The sequence below is a fragment of the Trematomus bernacchii genome, unplaced genomic scaffold (genome assembly GCF_902827165.1).
Source record: "Trematomus bernacchii unplaced genomic scaffold, fTreBer1.1, whole genome shotgun sequence".
NCBI lineage: Eukaryota > Metazoa > Chordata > Actinopteri > Perciformes > Nototheniidae > Trematomus > Trematomus bernacchii.
The window spans coordinates 9,350,951-9,370,300 of NW_022987477.1; the positions used below are offsets into that span (position 1 = coordinate 9,350,951).

The following is a 19,350-nucleotide window of genomic DNA, read 5'->3' on the forward strand; positions in this document are numbered from 1 at the left end:
TAAACACACAGTAATGTCACTACAGTTGTGTTGAGGTTATTTTTCTCTCAGATACCATTGTGTTTTTTGTTTCTATCTTGGAAAAAGTCACACATAGAACCCTGCTCTAACACTCTTTTATTTATTTTTGGTTAATTCAATCCGATAATCACTTTTGCAAAGGCTCCTTTTACATTATAATTATTTACATTACAATTATACAGTACATTTCCTAATAAAACGTAAAAGTGTCAAGGAGGCCTAATTAAACTATGTGAGTAATGCCAACTAAACTACGATTATGCAACTTTTGGAGCTAGGGCTGCTAACAACTCTCATTGGAGAAGTCTTTAAAAGTTTTAATCTAGTTTACTCATGCTGGCTTCTGTTCAATATTTAACCTTGCTCCATTTCCTGGCTCATTTCCACATTCTTAACAATGGCATGGCATTGCACAATCCTGCCGAGCACGGGAAAATCCCAGACACGTCCTAAACTAGTTAAAAGGAGTGAGGCATGAAGACTCAGTCACACTCTCACTGGATTCCTCCAGGTGTTTTACACAGGCTCTAAAAGCACTACCCGAATAAGCACTCCAACTGTAGGAAACCATGGCAAGCGGTAAAGTGTGTTTCATGGCAACTCTGTGCTCCCTGGTCATCCTGTCAACCTTTATCGGCAGCACACAGTCAGGTGAGTTCTACAGATCAAGCTACAGATAATACATGTGCAGTTTTTTTTGTGCAATCTCTGGCAAGTGTAGATGCATTTATAAAAGGATAAGGAAACAAGTCCTGTAATTTATTTAGCTTGTGTTACATGAAGTACCTGCAAATCCTAAAGCTCTGAAAACAGGCAGATTTACCATTGTATGTTTCAGGATAAAATCAAGGTTAAAAAGCTAATTATTTAACTAGAAAAATGTTTATAATGTATTTTTGTTCACAATGTGTTTGCAGCGAGCTGCTGCCTGAGTTACACCAGTCGTCGATTGCCATGCCAACGACTGCTCGGCTACACCGTCCAGACCATTAACACGTCCTGTGACATCAACGCTATTATGTGAGTAAATGTTTAAATCTCTTTTCAGACTACAATTCTGCACTTCAGTAGTAACAGCAGAACAGGGAGCAAGTCAGTGTATAAACTTTATTGTTAATTCATCTGCAGACATGTTTCTAAATTGAATTATCCCTATGACATTATACTACATACCAAGGTGATGTGTCAAATAACGTAACATATTTAATTGCTTTCTTGAGTTGTTAATGGTTGGCTTGTTTGCTTTATGACCTAAAAGTATTTTTTTATTTTATCTGATAATCAGTTAATTGACAAATCATTTGTGGCCCTACTTAGAAATAGTGACAGTGGACCTAAGTAAAAAAAGTTTGGGTGTCTGAAATTCTTTAGAAAAGGAGATGAAGATATAAACAAGCAAACACTAGAGAGTGGCATTTTAAATGGTATATCTTATATCTTGAATATCTTGTGTATGCCTTTTTTTCATTAATCATATCCTTCTGTCCGATGAGCAATTTATGTTACATTCAAACTGAAGTTAACATGGTCATTGATTTTGCTTTCTTTATTAATTATGTTGACCACTAAACAACCTAACAGTATGTGTTAAGATTGTTGACCTTGTTCAAAATGTGCTTTATTGAAGACATAAGAGAGTAAAACAGTTTAAGCTAATAGATCCTGGTTATTTAAGGTCACACATTAGAGGGCAGGCCCCAGACGTGACTTAACAAAGCATTAGCGGGTTAGCTTGAGAATCCCAAGTGCACCGACTTCTCGCTTGTCTTTCCAGTCCAGTTAGATGACTCAAAATCAATCATTATGTGCTGCAGGATTCACCCCAATATGTAACTGTTGCAATATGTAGAGTATAGAGACACTAACAGGTTAATACACAACCTGGAAAGGACCTGTTTTTCTGGTGAACTGCATTCATGCGTCTCGTGTTTAATGAAGTCTTCACTTTTTTTCACAGATTCCACCTCCGAGGAAGGTTCGTGTGTGCTGACCCTTCAAGCATCCGTACGTAGAGATGAAATGTGTTGAGTGAGTATATTCATGTGTCTCTAACTTCAATAAGTACTCTTACAGAATATTGAACTAAAATAATATTGTTTTTTCATTGTTTTCTGCAGTGAAAGGAGGAAGAAGAACCGTAAGATCATAGCAAACCGAACCTGAGGCCACGACACATGAGCTGTATACGAAAGTTACTGTATGAAGGATATAACTAATATTTAAAAGCCTTCGTACACCGAAGTACCCTGATAGGGATTATCATGTCATTTTGTTAAATTATTATATTACATCTTATTATATAAGATTGTGTGTTTTATAAACAGGTAGTAAATTGTACACTGAAGGTGCAGAGCATCATTGGAGAAGTATATTTTTGTAAAGACATTTTAGTAAAAAGGAATTGAGAGTAAAAGTTTGAATTGTAATTGATATTGTCAAAGGATTAATAAAAACAGAGATGTTTAATAATGCATTTGTCTGAGTTTCATAACATTCAGCATATCCACATGTTACATACCACCCTTTTTAATAAAAACAATTATTATATCTGCTGCACATTCTAAATGTTATCCTAGTTTACAGTGTTAAATGAGTAAACCAAAGGTCAGAATTTCAAATAGGGTGCAAAGAATCAAGATGAGCACAATACAGTAGACATAATATAACAGTAGATAAATCACAACGACAAGAGAATAGAGTTGAAAAATCAGTTTTCTGATAATTAATCAAGTAAATAGGCATAAACGATAAAAACTAATTTGAAATATAAGATTTAAAAAATGTTTTTAATAGAATAGTTTTAAAATCATCTTATTCCACACTGTTTGATTGTATCATATTTGTTCTACACATTGTTCTAGCTTTTCATTGATATTTAATTCAACAATATCCTAGAGTTTCGCACAATTAAAGGTCACTTATTATGCAAAATCCACGTTTTCATGTCTTTTATACACAAACATGTGTCCCCTTTGTGTAAAGAGATTCTGAAAGCTTCAGGAAAAAAGATTCCCTCACTCTTTGTCCTGAACCATTTGCATAAAAACCTTTCTGAAAATGAGATGATCAGATTTTGGCCACTTTATGATGTCATAATGATTGTTTGGCTTGTGTAACTATTAGCCAATAACGGTAACACCCCCCCCCCCCCCACCTTATCATCTGGATCTCATCTAATCTAATCTTAACTTCATCTAAAGTAAAAGACAGAGAATCAGCACTTTTGAAACAGGGCTGAAACAAAGGGGTTTATGGGATGCTACACTGCACTTCAGAGACATGTTTTGAATATATCTGAGACATATAATATATTGATGAAAAACAGTATATTAGGGGACCTTTAACATTTCCCATAATTTGAAGTTTACAGTTTTTGTATCTCGTGAAACTTTGGGAGAAGTAAAGTCCTGTAGGTTTGAATAAAGCTTGACTGTAAAACATGCATTTTTAAGCGTTATGGGATGAACAAAAACGTAGAAAAGTAGAGAGCTCATTTTGTGCTCACTGCTTTTAAGATAAAATCAAAGAAGTTAAAATAAATGTTTAAATTCAAAATATACATTTTTACAAGAGACAGTTTTCCAAGTGTTGCGGAAAACTGTCAATGAGTGAAATCAAACTGTGGCATCCTAAAAGATGATCATAATCATGACTATCTGTTCACTGCCCCATTCTAAAGTGAAAGGTAGGGCTCACCTGCTTATGGAAAAAACACATTTCACTCATACTTAGTCAACTTTGTCTTCCAGTTTGTGTGTATGGAAACTATTGAAATTAATTTCCATTTCAGTTAAACCTGTAAGAGCAGCTGATCTACAGTAGTTGGTAGGGAATGTAATCCCAGAAACCTCCTTCAGGTATACTTTGTTACATTTTTGAAAAAAACAACAAATTCCAATACGACTCCAAATCTCACATAAAGAGGATTGTATTTCCTTTCCATCATGGTCTGTCCCCCACAGTGAGGAGTAATCTGTCCTCATTGATATCTTCTCTGTTCTTTAGAGCCTTGCAGAGCTTCACCCAGAACAGCTCGGGATGCTCCTCAGCTTGAGGCCAGCTCAGGTAGGTCTGCCTCTTCAGCAGCTTCCTTATGCGGTGGTAAGCAGAAAGCTGAGAGGTGGGAATATCCTCCAGAAACACCAGAACCAGCACGTCCTTCTGCTCATCAAACAGGCGGAAGCTACACAGAGGAAACAGATGAATGGAACTAATCTATTGTAATAACCTTTTAATAAAAATGTTATGTCTGTAACATATAAGTGATTTCGAAAATTTCATTTCAGAAAAAGATGAATCAAAAGCAATTATTTTTGATTCTTTCAAAGTTTCAGACTTGGTTTAGGTTTAAGATTATGACACTGTTCATGGTAAACATGGTGTTTGAAATTATTTTTTGCTTGCAGAGATTTGAATGTTTCTGTAATTGTAATAGAGACCCCATTAAAGAACAGTAAGGGAGGCTTTGTATTGCCATGTGTCTTAGCTCAGATACGTTTAGAGTCAGCTTGCATGTTACCTGGCCACCTGGATCTCTCTGGAGCACCATTCACTCTCAAGATATTTGCGACTGATGACACAGATTGTCTTCCTGCTTCCATAAATGGCATCTGTTATGTTGTCAATGATGGGTTTACCTGAGGTAGAGTAAAGGGAAACATTAGTAGATAATAACATAGACATTCACCTGATTAGTTCTTCGGATGGTGTCGTTAAAAAAGTACTATAGTGACACCTTCTGGGGAAAAGATACAGGTCAAAACTACTGCGAAATCTGATCTGCCAGTTAAGATACGGTGTCATGGAAATACAATTATATTAACCAAATGTATAAGAAATTGATGAACCTATTTTTATTTAGTTTTTTGATTTCTCAAACATCGTTTTGGCCAATTGTTAAAGCTCATCTTGTTTGTAGTAATTTTGCCCCTTCTGCCTTTATGTTCCTCCCCAAGCCCCTGCATCTCTATTGCAATACCCCACCCTTCTCCCAGAAACCCCACGACTTTCCTCCTCTAATAATATTTTTATGCCCAACCATGTCTCATTTACAAATCAATCTGTCAGAACACATACAGTACCAGCCCCCATGTTACCCAGTCAGTTGTCAGATTAGCAATGGTGCTCTATGCCCTTTTTTCGAAATAAAGACCCCTGAAACCGATCCTTAATCTGAACACTGCCATAATTCTCGACCAACCACCTGATAGAATAACATTGCCATTCCAAAATAATTAACTAGCATGGCTAAAATATTAGTTTAGTGCCTGCTGCAAAACTCAGTCTCACCTGGCTCGAAGTCTCGATGGTGCAGACACAATTTGAAGCCCTGCTCTTCTTCCAGTTTTGGCACCAGCTCTTTGATGACCCATGGCTCATCATGGGTGTTGTAGGAGATGAAGGCGTCATACTGATTTGGAGCTTGCTTGTTTTTATACTTTGTGTCAAAGAGCAAAGCCAGGAAGATGTAGTAGGCGTAGGCCAGTTGCCACCTCAGGAAATTGTAGGTGAAGGTCACCACCATAAACAGGAGTATGCTACATGTGGTGGTGATGAAGTAGACAAATTCAATGTCCACCATGCAGGACCGTACGTCTAGGTCCAACAGTTTCTTACCTTTAAGGCCTTTTGGATAGTTGCACTCAAAGTTGGAGGCGCCAAACACTTGTGTTTGCAGGTCATTAACTGCCCATTGGCCAAACCAGACATTATCACAGTCACAGGTGAAACTATTGCCCTTAAGATCAATGTAAGCGAGAGCCGGTAGGGACTTTATAACTTCCATACTGATAACTGAATATTCATTATTTCTTGCCTGTAGAAACTCTAGGTTTGTAAGGTTGGCATCAATAAGGAAATCTAGAGACCCAAGAACTAACCCTCTAGATATGTAGAGGTTTTTAAGGTTACCAATTGGGGAAAACAGATCCGGAGAAAGATCTTTTAGGTTGTTTCCGCTAATGTCAAGTTTTTGCAGTTTAGGCGTGTAAATAAACATGTCTTTGTGGAAATGCAGAAGATGCATGTTCCTTGCATCGAAATACGAAAGGTTAGTCAAACCTTTCAGAAAGTTGCGAGGCAGATGAAACCTCAACTTTCTGTGTTGCACTGGCATAGCCAGTATCTCCAGATCGGACAGCTGAGAAAATGGTGGATCAGGCAGAAGATCGCTATCGTTGAGGTATCGAATGTGATTCTCACTTAATTCCAATCTTTTCAAATGTATTAGATCATTGAAAGCATCTCTGAATGTATATTCTTTTAAACTATTTGATTGCAGCTGAATAACAGTTAGATCCGTCAATCCGATAAAGGAGCCATTTGCAAGTTTCTCTATTTGATTTTCATGTAATGACAATATCTTGAGGGATTGCAAGCCTTGAAAATCCCCCCGCTGAATGGTGGTGAGTCTATTTGCATTCAAATGCAGTTGTGTAAGATTTGGTAAGAACTCTTTGAAAGCATCTCCTAAGTTGTAGATGTTGTTTGCCTCTAGCTTTAAAACTTGCAATCCTATTAAATCCTTGAAAACACATTTTTGTAGAGCTGAAATCTTATTCTGATGAAGGTTAAGCTCTCTGAGCCCTGTCAGATTGGTGAAATCGTGATACTCAAGTCTCCTGATGTTATTCATTTGGAGAGACAACTTTTCAAGTCTTGGTAGATTGCTAGTGGCAGCTGGAACAGATAAAAGCTTGTTTTGACTCAGATCTAAGATCCTTAAACCTTGAAGATATGTGAAGGCCTTGTCTGAAATATTTCGTATTCGATTATCTGATAAATCTAACTCTTTTACATGAATACACCCCTGGAACAAATTTGACCTGATAAAAGAGAGGTTGTTACGTTGGAGATGGAGTTTGGTTACTGTTGGGATGGTGCAGGACATATTGATTCGTTTTCTAAGGTTTTTTTGTTTCATCGCATTCATCGTCAGAGAGGTCAGTGAGAAGTTGAAGAGCTCTTGTATTGTTTTCCTGTCAACAGGAGTAATTTGAAGCCCACTTATATCAAGAGTGGAAACTTGACTAAGAAAAGTCTTACCAACCTCCCATTTCAGCGGTTGTTTTTTATAAGTGCGGCTGATGTTCAACAATTTAAGATTTGGAAAAACATCTGCAGTGATACTAAAGACTGAAAAGCGATTCTGAGACAAATTAAGTTGCGTAAGTTTTAGAGAGACATTTGTCATTTCCCATGACTTGAAAGTGGGTAAATTGTTGTCTTCAACTGACAGCATCTGTAAATGTGTTAGGTTCTGTATTACTGAATTAAATGTTGTTATGTGGTGCAGTTTGTTGCTGGAGATTTCCAAAAGCGTTAAGCTTGTTAAGGACCTTAACGAGGTGGATGACACAGCTTTAATGCTATTATTATTCATTCTGAGCTCTGTGAGATTGCTCAAACCTTCAAAAAGATCATGTCCAAGCTTAACAAGTTTATTATGATTTAGATTCAACCATTTGAGGGAAATCAGATTTCTGAAAGTGCCCGTGTCGATATGAGAAATAGAGTTCCGTTGAAGGTCTAAATGCATCAAAACAGATAGATTTTTGAAATCTGACACTTGCAATTTAGAAATTTGGTTCACAGACAAGTCCAAAATTGTAATGGTTGCGGGAATTCCTCCAGGGACAGATTTTAGTTTTAGTTCATTCGTGGAACATATGGCAGTATTATTAGTGATTCGGCATGACTTAACTGAAAATCCTGTGACTGGAGCAACAATACTACTGATATTCAGCAAAAATAAAAAATAACTTAGTTTGAACCATTTGGGTCCTGGTTTTGGCATTGATCTGTCCTCTTTTACTCTAGCATCCATTTTTTTATCTTTGCAAAAAACAAAAAATGTCTTCCTGGTGAAAAAGTCAGCAGAATGTGATCCTGGAGATTCCAAAACAAAAAAAGGACATCAAAAACAGAAACAAACAACAAATAATCTAAATTCAAACACTCATACTCCACATAAATGATCACTACAAATAGGTGCAGTACGATAACTGAACATCTCAGCTCGGAGAGTTCACTCTTTAAATGTTTTAGCAGAAGTTCTGATACTCACTGTGATTCACAAAGAAGAGCTGATTAATAACTGATGACGTAGCCGCAGATTCTTCTTCTAAAATGAACCTCCTTTGTTAAAATGTTCCTCTCAAATAAAAAGAGTAGAAATGTTATCCTTTACCATGCAATAGACTGTGTACAGGACAAACGTGTTCGTCTCCAGAAGAAACTCCTTTCCTCTGACTCTTCCCTGTCCTCTTTTGTAGGAATCACACAAGGAAGTGAGAGTGGAAGGAAGCGCGGCTGTTTTTTCAAAGGCATCCTAAATTATATATGTTCAGTATATTCATGCCTCTGAGCTTTTATTGGAAAATCAGAAATGTGTTTTGAAGAGTTGTCTTTTTTCTCAAGATTTAGATTATGTTAATGATGTGTAATATAATGTATGTAAACACAATTCTTAGAGAACATTATCATACTTCTAAAAGTTCCAGAATGTTAATGTTAATTCCCTTAAATGCAAATTAGTTATAATTTCTCTATTCCCTTTTTTACTTCTTATTTTATGTATCATGCACCTTTGGTGGGATACACTTCTTCTAATCAAACAATGAAGGGCCTAAACCGAGTGTGAGAAAATCCAACTAAGGAATCACACTTCCTCTTGATGCTGCTTCGTAAATCAGTAACTTCCTCAGCCTAGGAAAGTATTGATTGTTGAGAAACTTCACTGCTCAAATTCATTAAAACAAAATGAGGAAGAGATGTGGTGCATTAATAAACAAAGGTGCTGTAGAGGGAGACTATGGATGGAATGTCCTTATATTCATGTGCCATGTGACAATTTGAAATGTAATGGAATACATTTGCAGTAAGACTTTCAGGTATTCTGTTAGCTCTTAATATTGTTTCTTCTGTTTGTCGTATAGTGTTATCCCTTCTCAGTTAGCACACAGAAAGGATTACGTTTTCCATCTTCTTTGTCTATTTTCGTTAAGGCAAGACTTCTTCTTTAACCTGCATGCAGCACTTTTTCCCGTAATACGTTTCTGCTTATTGAGGAATTGATATACCACTTAAATACCTCACATCTGTTTCAGCAAGACCTCTGCTCATGTTCAAACAGTCTTCACATACCCGACGTATACATGTACAACATATCCCACATTTTTCTGAGATTTCAAAATCAATTTATATTTTTGAGAAAGAAATCTTAATATTATGGCAACAAAGTGCACACTCAATGAGGAAAACCTTTTTTTTAAGTAACCTTCCCTGCTGTCCATCACATGATTTAGACAGAGCCACATTTACACAAATCACTGTTCTGATCTTAATTGAGTTGGAAACTGAATCTAAGTAAAGCTGCTTTCCCATGATATGCAAATTGCTCTTTGCTCACTGCCTCTCCTAGCTTGTGCTGCTACCTGTTACATAAAAGTAGTTTAAAGTACAGATGCCGGTCAGAGGTCTTCTTTGTTATTTATTGAGCTTTAAAACAAATTGATAACGACTCTATATATTAATATAAGAATAATAAACGGAGCCTCTCTTTTCCTCCCCCTCTTCTGACAGCCCAGCAGCTGATCTCTGAGCAGGAGACGTGGCAACACATTCTCACTCCCAACTCGGCCTATGTTGACGTTATGTCAGGGTCCCTGTCGTCACTTTCCTTTAGCGTCGAGTTTCAACTATCAGGGAGTCCCATTGACTTGCATAGAGCTCCCTAAACGTTGGTAATAGACGAGTTGGGATCGCGGCGAAATGCTCGCCGCAGATCCATTCTCACAGCGTTTATCAACCTTTTTCTTACTCAATATCAAGCCAAACTTATTGTTTTTACTTCTTTATTTTAATTGAATAATGTAGGACTTTTGTTGCCGTCAGTTATGGGGAGAGTAGGGGGCTTAGAATACTGAAATCTGTATTGTTTCATCGTTTTTTCCTTCTAATTTTGTATTATTTTCTAAACTACACACTGTTATTTACTCAACAATAAGACACAATTATCCTTGTGTTTATTTATTTGTTTGATTGTATAATGTCGGACTTTTGGAGTCCGTCAGGACCGAGGGTCGGAGCAGCTCATTCGAACACAGGAAGCTGTATTTTCAAAATAAGAGTTCATTTTAATATTATGTTTGATAATATATTTTTTATTAACTAGACCACTGGGTCATGTTAAGACCATCTTTTCTGTCGGTTTGGTGTTACAAATATAAAAACAATATGTGTGAATAACAAAATACATCCATCATAAACTAAACTGGAAACAGCAGTATATTGTATTGTGTTAACACTGTAAACCTGAGTGCTTTAACCGCCTAGTGGTTAAAGCATGTTATTGAATTTTTTTATTGATATGTTATATTTGATGAAAACATAAAAATATTAAGAGTACATACTTTCATAGGGGGAAAGTAGAAGGTCAATGATAGAAATATAGAATAGAACATATCAATAAGATACTGTAAGTGATCTCTACAATAAAACAGTTTAGTGCAGGACGTCCAAAGATATTAACAGGAGGATGTGCAAAACAGACAAACTAATCAGGCTTTCTTCAAACATTAAAGAATACTTTAGGTTAAGGCAGGGGTGGGCAATTATTTTTTACAAGGGGCCACTTCAGAAACTCGAGCTGTGTTGGGGGGCCGAATCAAAAATAAGTTGAACTTAATTCTGCTCAATATACCAATACTGAAAAGGTGAAGAAATGAATCAGCTTTATACAAAAATAAATGAGTGCTTTTGATTTTTGTTTTTCAGTTCATTTGACTTGTTCAGTGAGAAAAATCCAGTCTGTCTTGGGCTTGAACAAGTGCACGGAAATCTGGTTCAATGTCTGAGGTGGATATGCGAAGGACAGCTGAGAGGTGATCATCAGTGATAGAGGATCTGTATCTGGATTTGTTGAACTTCATCACTGAGAATGTCTGTTCACATAGGTAGATCCAAAGAGGACCATCATCTTCTGAGCACGTCTCCTGATGTGTGGAAAGTTCTCCTCTTTCAGGGAAGAGTAAAACTCAGGCAGTGAGATTGACCTAAAGTGCTCTGACAGAAGTGTGTCAGACTGCAGGTCAATGAGTTCAAGCTGAACATCACTGGGTGCATCATCCACATGGCATGTAAATGGGGAAAAGATCATGTTCATTTCATTCTCAACTGTTTTGAAGTCTTTAAATCGCCTTGAAAACTCACCATGCAGTGCTTCTAACATGGATGAGTACCTCTGGAGGTGATCAGCTGATGGTGTGGCTTCCTTCAGTGTTGGCAAGTGCGTGAGAATGTTGTCCTCCATTTGGCTTGAGAGAAGCTGCAGCTTTCTCATGAAAGCCTTCACTGCACTGTACATGTCATGCACAAAAAGGCCCTTGCCTTGCAGTTTGACATTTAGTTCACTCATTAGTGCAGTCACATCTACAGCAAAACCAAGGTCTGCCATCCAGTCTGCATCTGAAAGCTGTGGGATGTCGTTTCCTTTCTTCACACAGAAGTCTTGAATCTCTTCTCTCAGGTCCCATACTCTTTTCAGCACTTTGCCCAGGCTGAGCCACCTGACAGCTGCATGGTAGGGTATGTCACGATGTTCAGTCTCACTTTCCTCCAAAAGTGCAACAAACTGTCTGTGATTCAATGCTCTTGCCCTGATGAAGTTAACTATTTTAGTTACAACATCAACAACATGGTTAATTTTTAACACTGACTTACACAACACTTCCTGATGTATAATACAATGCAAAAATACCAATTTCTGCTCAGGGTTCATTTCTGTCACTTTATCCTGCATTCTCTTCAATAGTCCAACATTTTTCCCTGTCAGATTTGGACAACCATCCGTTGTCACGCCTGCCAGCTTGTCCCATTTCAGTCCCAACTTTTCCACACATGCATTTACCTGCGTGAACAAATCACTCCCTGTTGTTGTCCCTTTCATTGACTGCATGGCTGCCAGCTCCTCCGTGATTTTGAAGTCTATAGTTATCCCACGTAGGAAGATGAGTAGCTGGGCAGTGTCACGTACATCGCAGCTCTCATCCAAAGCCAAGGAAAAAAAGTCAAAGTTGACCGCTCGGTTCTGCAGCTGAAGCTCCAGATTTCCCGCGATGTCCTCAATCCTCCTCGTAACAGTGCGTCGGGAGAGAGCGGCACTTTCTCGAATGCCTCCTTTTTCTCCGGGCATATTAGTGCGGCAGAGTCCAACAAACACTCCTTAATGAACTCTCCGTCCGAAAACGGTTTACTTTTTTTTGCAATTTTGTGGGATAAGACATAACTCGTCTTGACAGCTGCATCTCTGGATGTGGAATGTTTTGTGAAAATGTGTTGTTGGCTTTGCAGCTTAGCTAGCAAAGCATCCGACCCCTTTGCCCGCTCTTCCTCAGACAGGTTCTTGTATTTATCTGCGTGTTTGGTAGCATAGTGGCGACTCAAATTGTACTCCTTGAACACAGCGACCTGCGCACCACAAACTAAACACACAGCTTTACCTTTCACTTCTGTAAATAAATACTTAGCGGTCCATGTCTTGTTGAAAATGCGGCATTCAGTATCGATCTTTCTTTTTTTGCCCTTAGCGGACATTTCGAGGACTAGCCGGCCAGCATCACTCGTAGCTGTTCACGGCATGCGCGTTTACGTAAATAAATTTAAAAAACAGCAGCGCCCTTTTCAAAAATAAAAGCAACACAGTTAGAAAAGTATTTACGCCATGCATACAGCTGTGTTGCTTTTATTTTGAAAAGGTTGCTGTTTTTTTTCATTATGTTATAATTTATGATCAACCTCACGCGGGCCGGCCAAGGCCGGCCAACGGGCCGGATGTGGCCCGCGGGCCGTAAAATGCCCAGTACTGGGTTAAGGTCTTCTTTTGAATAAGAAAAAAGCTTTGGGGGTAACTACAGATAAATATTAAGCCTGACAAAGTACTTAACGTCTAATATATTGCATAATTTGTTTTGGGACTTGACAATCAACTTTCCTGCAATGTTAACTATGTTGAAGCACTTATTTTAACTGATATTATACATATGTATTAAACTCTTATAAGATGTATGTAGATAGAATAAGAAATGTGCAGAATATGACAGTTTAATGGAGGTTCACACATATCGATAGATGTCTTGTAATGCACTGTTGAGGTTGACGACCCAAGTTTTTCATCTCTGACCTTGTCAGGTATTGAATATTCAATAAATAAAGAACACTAAATTACACTTAATTATTCAATATAAAACACAGAATTTGTGTGATTATACTAAATGATTTACAAATAAACACCACTGCATATTTAGTGTGAATGCTGTGCCACAGCATTCCACTATAGTACTTCAAATCTTTATTCTTCCCCTTATTAGTGCGAATGCTGTGCCACAGAGAGAGAGGGCGATCAAGAGAAGAGAGAGAGGGCGATCAAGAGAAGAGAGAGAGGGTGATAGAAGAGTGAGAGGGTGATCAAGAGAAGAGAGAGAGGGCGATCAAGAGGAGAGAGAGAGGGTGATCAAGAGAAGAGAGAGGGTGATCAAGAGAAGAGAGAGAGGGTGATAGAAGAGTGAGAAGGTGATCAAGAGAAGACGATCAAGAGGAGAGAGAGAGGGCGATCAAGAGAAGAGAGAGAGGGCGATCAAGAGGAGAGAGAGAGGGCGATCAAGAGAAGAGAGAGAGGGCGATCAAGAGACGAGAGAGAGGGCGATCAAGAGAAGAGAGAGAGGGCGATCAAGAGAAGAGAGAGAGGACGATCAAGAGAAGAGAGAGAGGGCGATGAAGAGAAGAGAGAGAGGGCGATCAAGAGAAGAGAGAGTGGGCGATCAAGAGGAGAGAGAGAGGGCGATCAAGAGAAGAGAGAGAGGGCGAGCAAGAGAAGAGAGAGAGAAGAGAGAGAGAAGAGTGAGAGAAGAGAGAGAGGGCATCAAGAGAAGAGAGAGAGGGCGATAGAAGATTGAGAGGGTGGTCAAGAGAAGAGAGAGGGCGATCAAGAGAAGAGAGAGAGTAATGTAACCTCCTAATGTAATGTATAACTCCTATGAAAATGTTCAAAAAGTTTTTATGAGCATTGAAAACATTAAAAGGAGCACCAGCACATCCAAGTGTGATAGGGCTCATATGAGTTGCACTACCAAACATTTTCACTGTGTAGATATAGTACTCTACAAGCTTTTAGATAAACATGAAATGCATTGTTGGACTTAACATTGTTTAAAAAGTAACCACGTTAGCCTTCAAGTAAGCTAATTATACCATAGCACTGCAATGAGTTTAAGAGTAGATTTAATATGCCCCACTGTCATAGCTGTTGTTCCATTGTTCATTGCTGTTGTGTTTTCTAGGACAAAGCAAAGAACCTTGCCGTCCTATCTTGGGAAAGAGGCGCAATGCACTCCACAGAAGGCAGCCGAACTCAGCAAAAGAATCTTGAGAGTAAGTAATTATTTGCTTCCTTTGAGCATCTTTTAGGAGCGAATGGCTGTCCTGATCCCATTTATTGTGTACTGATTTATTAGCTAGTTTATAGGTGTTTCTTCACTTGGCCTTTTTATTTGTGTCCTTGTTTGGATTGTGTAATAATTAAGCTTCTTACACTGTAAGCAACATGGCTCTATGAAAGGTGCTGTGTTGTTATTAATAATAATAATAATAATAATAATATATTTGTTTTATCTTACAGGTGATCGTCAAAGACATGAGGCCTTTGTCTCTCGTTGAGGGTGAAGCCTTCATAGATATGATTGAATATGCCTGCCCAGGCTTCAAATGTCCCTCCAGGTGGTGGTTTACCAAGCAGCTGGAGAAAGCATACCAACGTGTTCTTGACGATCTGAAGGGAAACTTAAAGAAGAGGTCCTCAAAGATAACGCTCACCACCGATGCCTGGACAAGTATTGCCACGGAGGCATACCTTGGAGTGACTTGCCACTACATTAATGAAAACTGGGAGATGGTCTCATTTGTTCTTTGCACAAAGCCCCTTGAGGACAGACACACAGGTGACAACATCGCTCTCTGGATTGAGGAGGTCGCTGAGAAGTTTGACTTTTCTCTCCATGATGATGTCCAGGCAATTGTCCACGATAATGCAGTGAACGTTGTGAAAGCCCTTAGAATCCTTGAGGAGAAGCATGGTGTTGCCTCACTTCGATGTGCTGGCCATACCACCCAGTTGATTGTCAACCATGCACTGAAAGAGCCCCGAATCAACAAGGCACTCGGGGCAGCAAGGAGCCTCGTCACATACTTCCACAGCAGCGAGGTCGCCACCCTGAAGCTGAAACTCAAACAAGAGCAAATGGGCACACCGCAGCACAAGTTGTCATAGGATGTACCCATCAGATCGAATAGCTCTTTTTACATGATCAAACGCCTCCTTGAGCAGCGGTGGCCTGTAACCGCAACCCTCTCAGACCCAGAGGTCACCAAGGCAGAAAAACACTACCTGGATATGAGAGCTGACCAATGGAGCATCCTGGGGGACCTACATCAAGCACTTGAGCCCTTCGAGCAAGCCACCGTCTTCCTGAGTGGAGAGGCATATGTCACGGTCTCTGTCCTGCCTCCGCTGGTGAAAGGCCTACAGAAGTCCACACAGGAAGCCTTTGAGTCTGCTCCAATTGCCACCTTCCAAACTGCAGCCGCAGCAGAGATTGCTTCAAGGTTAGTTTAAATATTCAGCTCTTTAAATCTCTTATAGTGAACTAACTGAATATTTACGCACAAAATTCTTTATTATTATTCCGCCCGTTATTTTGCCGGTCTTCTTCTACCGCAATGAACATCACAGAAACTCCGTTCAAACATCAAAACGTTCAGCTCGGTCGGGAATCGATGGCTATTACTTTTCTCATTCATAACTTTCATAATTCCAGAGATACATCCCATAATACATCCCATTTTTAACATTTTAACTTTAACATTGCGCAGCTCGTTAAGGCAGAGTGCGTGATGTCACAGCTATAGTGTAGGAAATCTTGAAATTTGCCTTCATATATTTTTTTAAAACTGGCATAATTCCCAAACCCTACATTCCTGAGACATAATTGTTCATGACAAACGTAGGAAAACATCTCATAGCTTGAAAAATAATTAAACAAAATTCCTCTTGAGGGCATGAAGTGACAAAAACATTCACCATGTCTCCATTAAAGCCCATTGTAATTTCAGGCTGATATTTCCTCACAGCAGCAGCCGCACACCTTTAGTTAAACTGCCAAAAAGGCCACATTATTAACCCGAAAGTACACAAACATTACACTTCAGATACTCAACTTCCTTGACATGCTTCACGCTTTGAAATTTCACAGATATCTGTTATGGTTCTTCCACAAAACGTTCACATGTAAGAGGTTTATCTCTCATTCAGAACAATGCAAACCTTTGATCTCTACAGAGCTCGTTAGCTCAACTATAAACACCTGTGTAATGGAACACGATGATGTCATCACTCCAACTGACATGCTCAGAGCAGCAGACTTCAGATAATGGTTAATGGTCGTGCCCTCAACAGCTCTACGTCAATTATGGGGTGTCATCATATGCCGTTCAAGAGAAGAGAGAGAGGGCGATCAAGAGTCAGTTCTAACTGTTCATTTCATTCTCTCTCTCTCTCTCTCTCTCTCTTCCTCTTCCTCAATATCTTCCTCTATCTTCCTCTTCCTCAATATCTTCCTCTATATTCCTCTTCCTCAATATCTTCCTCTTCCTCTATCTTCCTCTTCCTCAATATCTTCCTCTATCTTCCTCTTCGTCAATATCTTCCTCTCTCCATCTTCCTCTTCCTCAATATCTCTATCTTCCTCTTCCTCAATATCTCTATCTTCCTCTTCTTCAATATCTCTCTCTCTCTCTCTCTCTCTCTCTCAATGTTCCAAACAGCCCAAAACTTCACAGGTTTGGTAACGATGCAGCCATCAACGCATCTAAGCGTATTATGGGGTGTCATCTAATGCCGTTGCCATGGCGACAGATCATTCACCATCAAGTTAGTTCAAAAGTTTGCAGTTCAAATATTCTGCTGCTTTTCCAAGCCTTTTTACTTTCTTTTCTTCACTCATCACACAGTCAAGCCCCAGTGTTCATGTATCATTTCAATCTAAATTCTTCACTTTCTTCTTACACATTACATTTCAGCATAGCAGTTGAGCGTCAGCTTTTCAGCATAAAGCATTCCCACTAGCAATTTCTTCAGGAATTGCATTCTCTAGTTTCAGGCAGCAGCAGCCGCACACCTTTAGTTAAACTGCCAAAAAGGCCACATTATTGACCCGAAAGTACACAAAAAGCACACTTCAGATACTCAAGGTCCTTGAGATGCTTCACGCTTTGAAATTTCACAGATATCTGTTACGGTTCTTCAACAAAACGTTCACATGTAAGAGGTTTATCTCTCATTCAGAACAATGGAAACCTTTGATCTCTGGACACCTCGTTAGCTCAAATATAAACACCTGTGTCATGGAACACGATGATGTCATAACTCCAACTGACATGCTCAGAGCAGCAGACTTCAGATAATGGTTAATGGTCCTGCCCTCAACAGCTCTACGTCAATTATGGGGTGTCATCATATGCTGTTTCCATGGAAACGCATCCCTCGCCATAAAAGACGATGTCGCTATACATTAACTCCTATGAAAATGTGCTGAAACTTCACATGTGTGCTAACAGTCCAGCCGTGAAGACATCTACGAGACAGTTTTGAGATTTCTTCAAATGCCGTTGCCATGGCAACACAATGTTCGCCATGAAACACGATTTTCTCATAACTTCAGTGAAAATGCTCCAAACGGCCCAAAACTTCACAGGTTTGGTAACTATGCAGCCATCCACACATCTAAGCGTATTATGGGGTGTCATCAAATGCCGTTGCCATGGCGACAGATCACTCGCCATGAAACACGATGTCGCTGTAAGTCCAATGGACACGGTCCAATCGTCCCCCAATCTTCACTTGTATATCACCGGTCCATGCCTCAACAGCTCTACGCCAAATCTGAGATCACACCATATGCCGTTTCCATGGAAACGCATCCCTCGCCATAAAAGACGATGTCGCTATAACTCCTATGAAAATGTTCAAAAAGTGCTCAAACTTCACATGTGTGCTAACAGTCCAGCCGTGAAGACATCTACGGGACATACCGTTGCCATGGCAACACAATGCCCGCCATGAAACACGGTTTTCTCATAACTTCAGTGAAAATGCTCCAAATGGCCCAAAATTTCATAGGTTTGGTAACGATGCAGCCATCAACGCATCTAAGCGTATTATGGGATGTCATCAAACGAGGGGCGGACTGGCCATCGGGCCATCGGGACGTTCGGGATGAATCCCGATGGGCCGGTACTGAAGTGGGCCGGTCAGACGATGTGGGCCGGTCGGATAAGTCACAGTCACTAGCACCCCCCCCACGTCGACATTACTAGCGGTATTTACTTGCGGCACGGAGGTGGGCCGCTCGGATAAGTCACTAGCACCGCCCCCCCCCCCCCGTTGATAATTTACTAGTGGTAATTACTTGCGGTACCGCGGTGGGCCGGCGGCACCGAAGTGGGCCGGTCGAGAGTCCCGGGCTGATTTGTAGTCCCAGTCCGCCCCTGATGGCAACAGATCATTCACCTTCAAGTTAGTTCAAAAGTTTGCAGTTCAAATATTCTGCTGCTTTTCCAAGCCTTTTACTTTCTTTTCATCTCTCATCACACATTCAAGCAGAAATGTATTTAGGGCCTAAACCATTAAAAGCTTTATAAACCAGCAGCAGTATTTTGAAATCTATTCTTCGACACACAGTAAGCCAGTGTAAAGATTTCAGAACAGGAATGATGTGATCCACTTTGTGTTAGTGAGGACTCGAGCAGCGGCATTCTGAATCAGCTGCAGCTTTCTAATAGATATTTTAGTGAGACCTGTAAAGACACCATTACAGTAGTCGAGTCTACTGAAGATAAAAGCATGGACACGTTTTTCCAAATCCTGCTGTGACATTAGTCTTTTAATTCTAGATATGTTCTTTAGGTGATAGTAGGCTGATTTAGTAATTGTTTTAATGTGACTGTTGAAACTCAGCTCAGAGTCCATGACTACACCTAGATTTCTGGCTTTATCTGTTGTTTCGAACATTGCAGACTGAAGCTCAGCGCTAACTTTTATACGTTCTGCCTTGGCTCCAAAAACCATTACCTCAGTTTTGTCTTTGTTTAATTGGAGAAAGTTCTGACACATCCAGTCATTGATTTGTTCAATGCACTTACTCAGTATTTTTAACTGGAGAATAGTCTCCTGGTGAAATGGTTATGTAAATGTGTGTGTCATCCGCATAACTATGGTAA

The 19,350-nt window shown here is 39.5% G+C and overlaps 2 protein-coding genes across 2 annotated transcripts; one reads left to right on the forward strand and one right to left on the reverse strand.

Annotated features, from left to right (window-relative positions):
- The first annotated feature begins 520 nt into the window (after window positions 1-520).
- On the forward strand, window positions 521-3,523 carry LOC117496065 (C-C motif chemokine 20-like). Its single transcript, XM_034147753.1, has 3 exons — window positions 521-672; window positions 939-1,041; window positions 1,979-3,523. The coding sequence occupies exons 1-3, from the start codon at window positions 591-593 to the stop codon at window positions 2,031-2,033; spliced, it is 240 nt and encodes a 79-aa protein (XP_034003644.1). The 5' UTR covers window positions 521-590; the 3' UTR covers window positions 2,034-3,523.
- Window positions 2,465-8,240, reverse strand: LOC117496039 (toll-like receptor 13). The gene is made up of 4 exons (XM_034147716.1): window positions 8,087-8,240; window positions 5,311-7,908; window positions 4,541-4,658; window positions 2,465-4,204 (listed from the first exon to the last, which is right to left on the reverse strand). Exons 2-4 carry the CDS (start codon window positions 7,844-7,846, stop codon window positions 3,964-3,966), a joined length of 2,895 nt encoding a protein of 964 aa, XP_034003607.1. The 5' UTR covers window positions 7,847-7,908; window positions 8,087-8,240; the 3' UTR covers window positions 2,465-3,963.
- Between the last annotated feature and the right edge of the window lie 11,110 nt (window positions 8,241-19,350).

Bases quoted from the DNA above. Each gene is read 5' to 3' on its own strand.
- LOC117496065 (XM_034147753.1), top strand. From the start codon at position 591: ATGGCAAGCGGTAAAGTGTGTTTCATGGCAACTCTGTGCTCCCTGGTC. The intron at 673-938 runs GTGAGTTCTACA...ATGTGTTTGCAG, and splicing joins TATCGGCAGCACACAGTCAG to CGAGCTGCTGCCTGAGTTAC. The intron at 1,042-1,978 runs GTGAGTAAATGT...TTTTTTTCACAG, and splicing joins TGTGACATCAACGCTATTAT to ATTCCACCTCCGAGGAAGGT.
- LOC117496039 (XM_034147716.1), bottom strand. From the start codon at position 7,846: ATGGATGCTAGAGTAAAAGAGGACAGATCAATGCCAAAACCAGGACCC. The intron at 4,659-5,310 runs GTGAGACTGAGT...ACTCTACCTCAG, and splicing joins CCATCGAGACTTCGAGCCAG to GTAAACCCATCATTGACAAC. The intron at 4,205-4,540 runs GTAACATGCAAG...TCCTCTGTGTAG, and splicing joins AGAGAGATCCAGGTGGCCAG to CTTCCGCCTGTTTGATGAGC.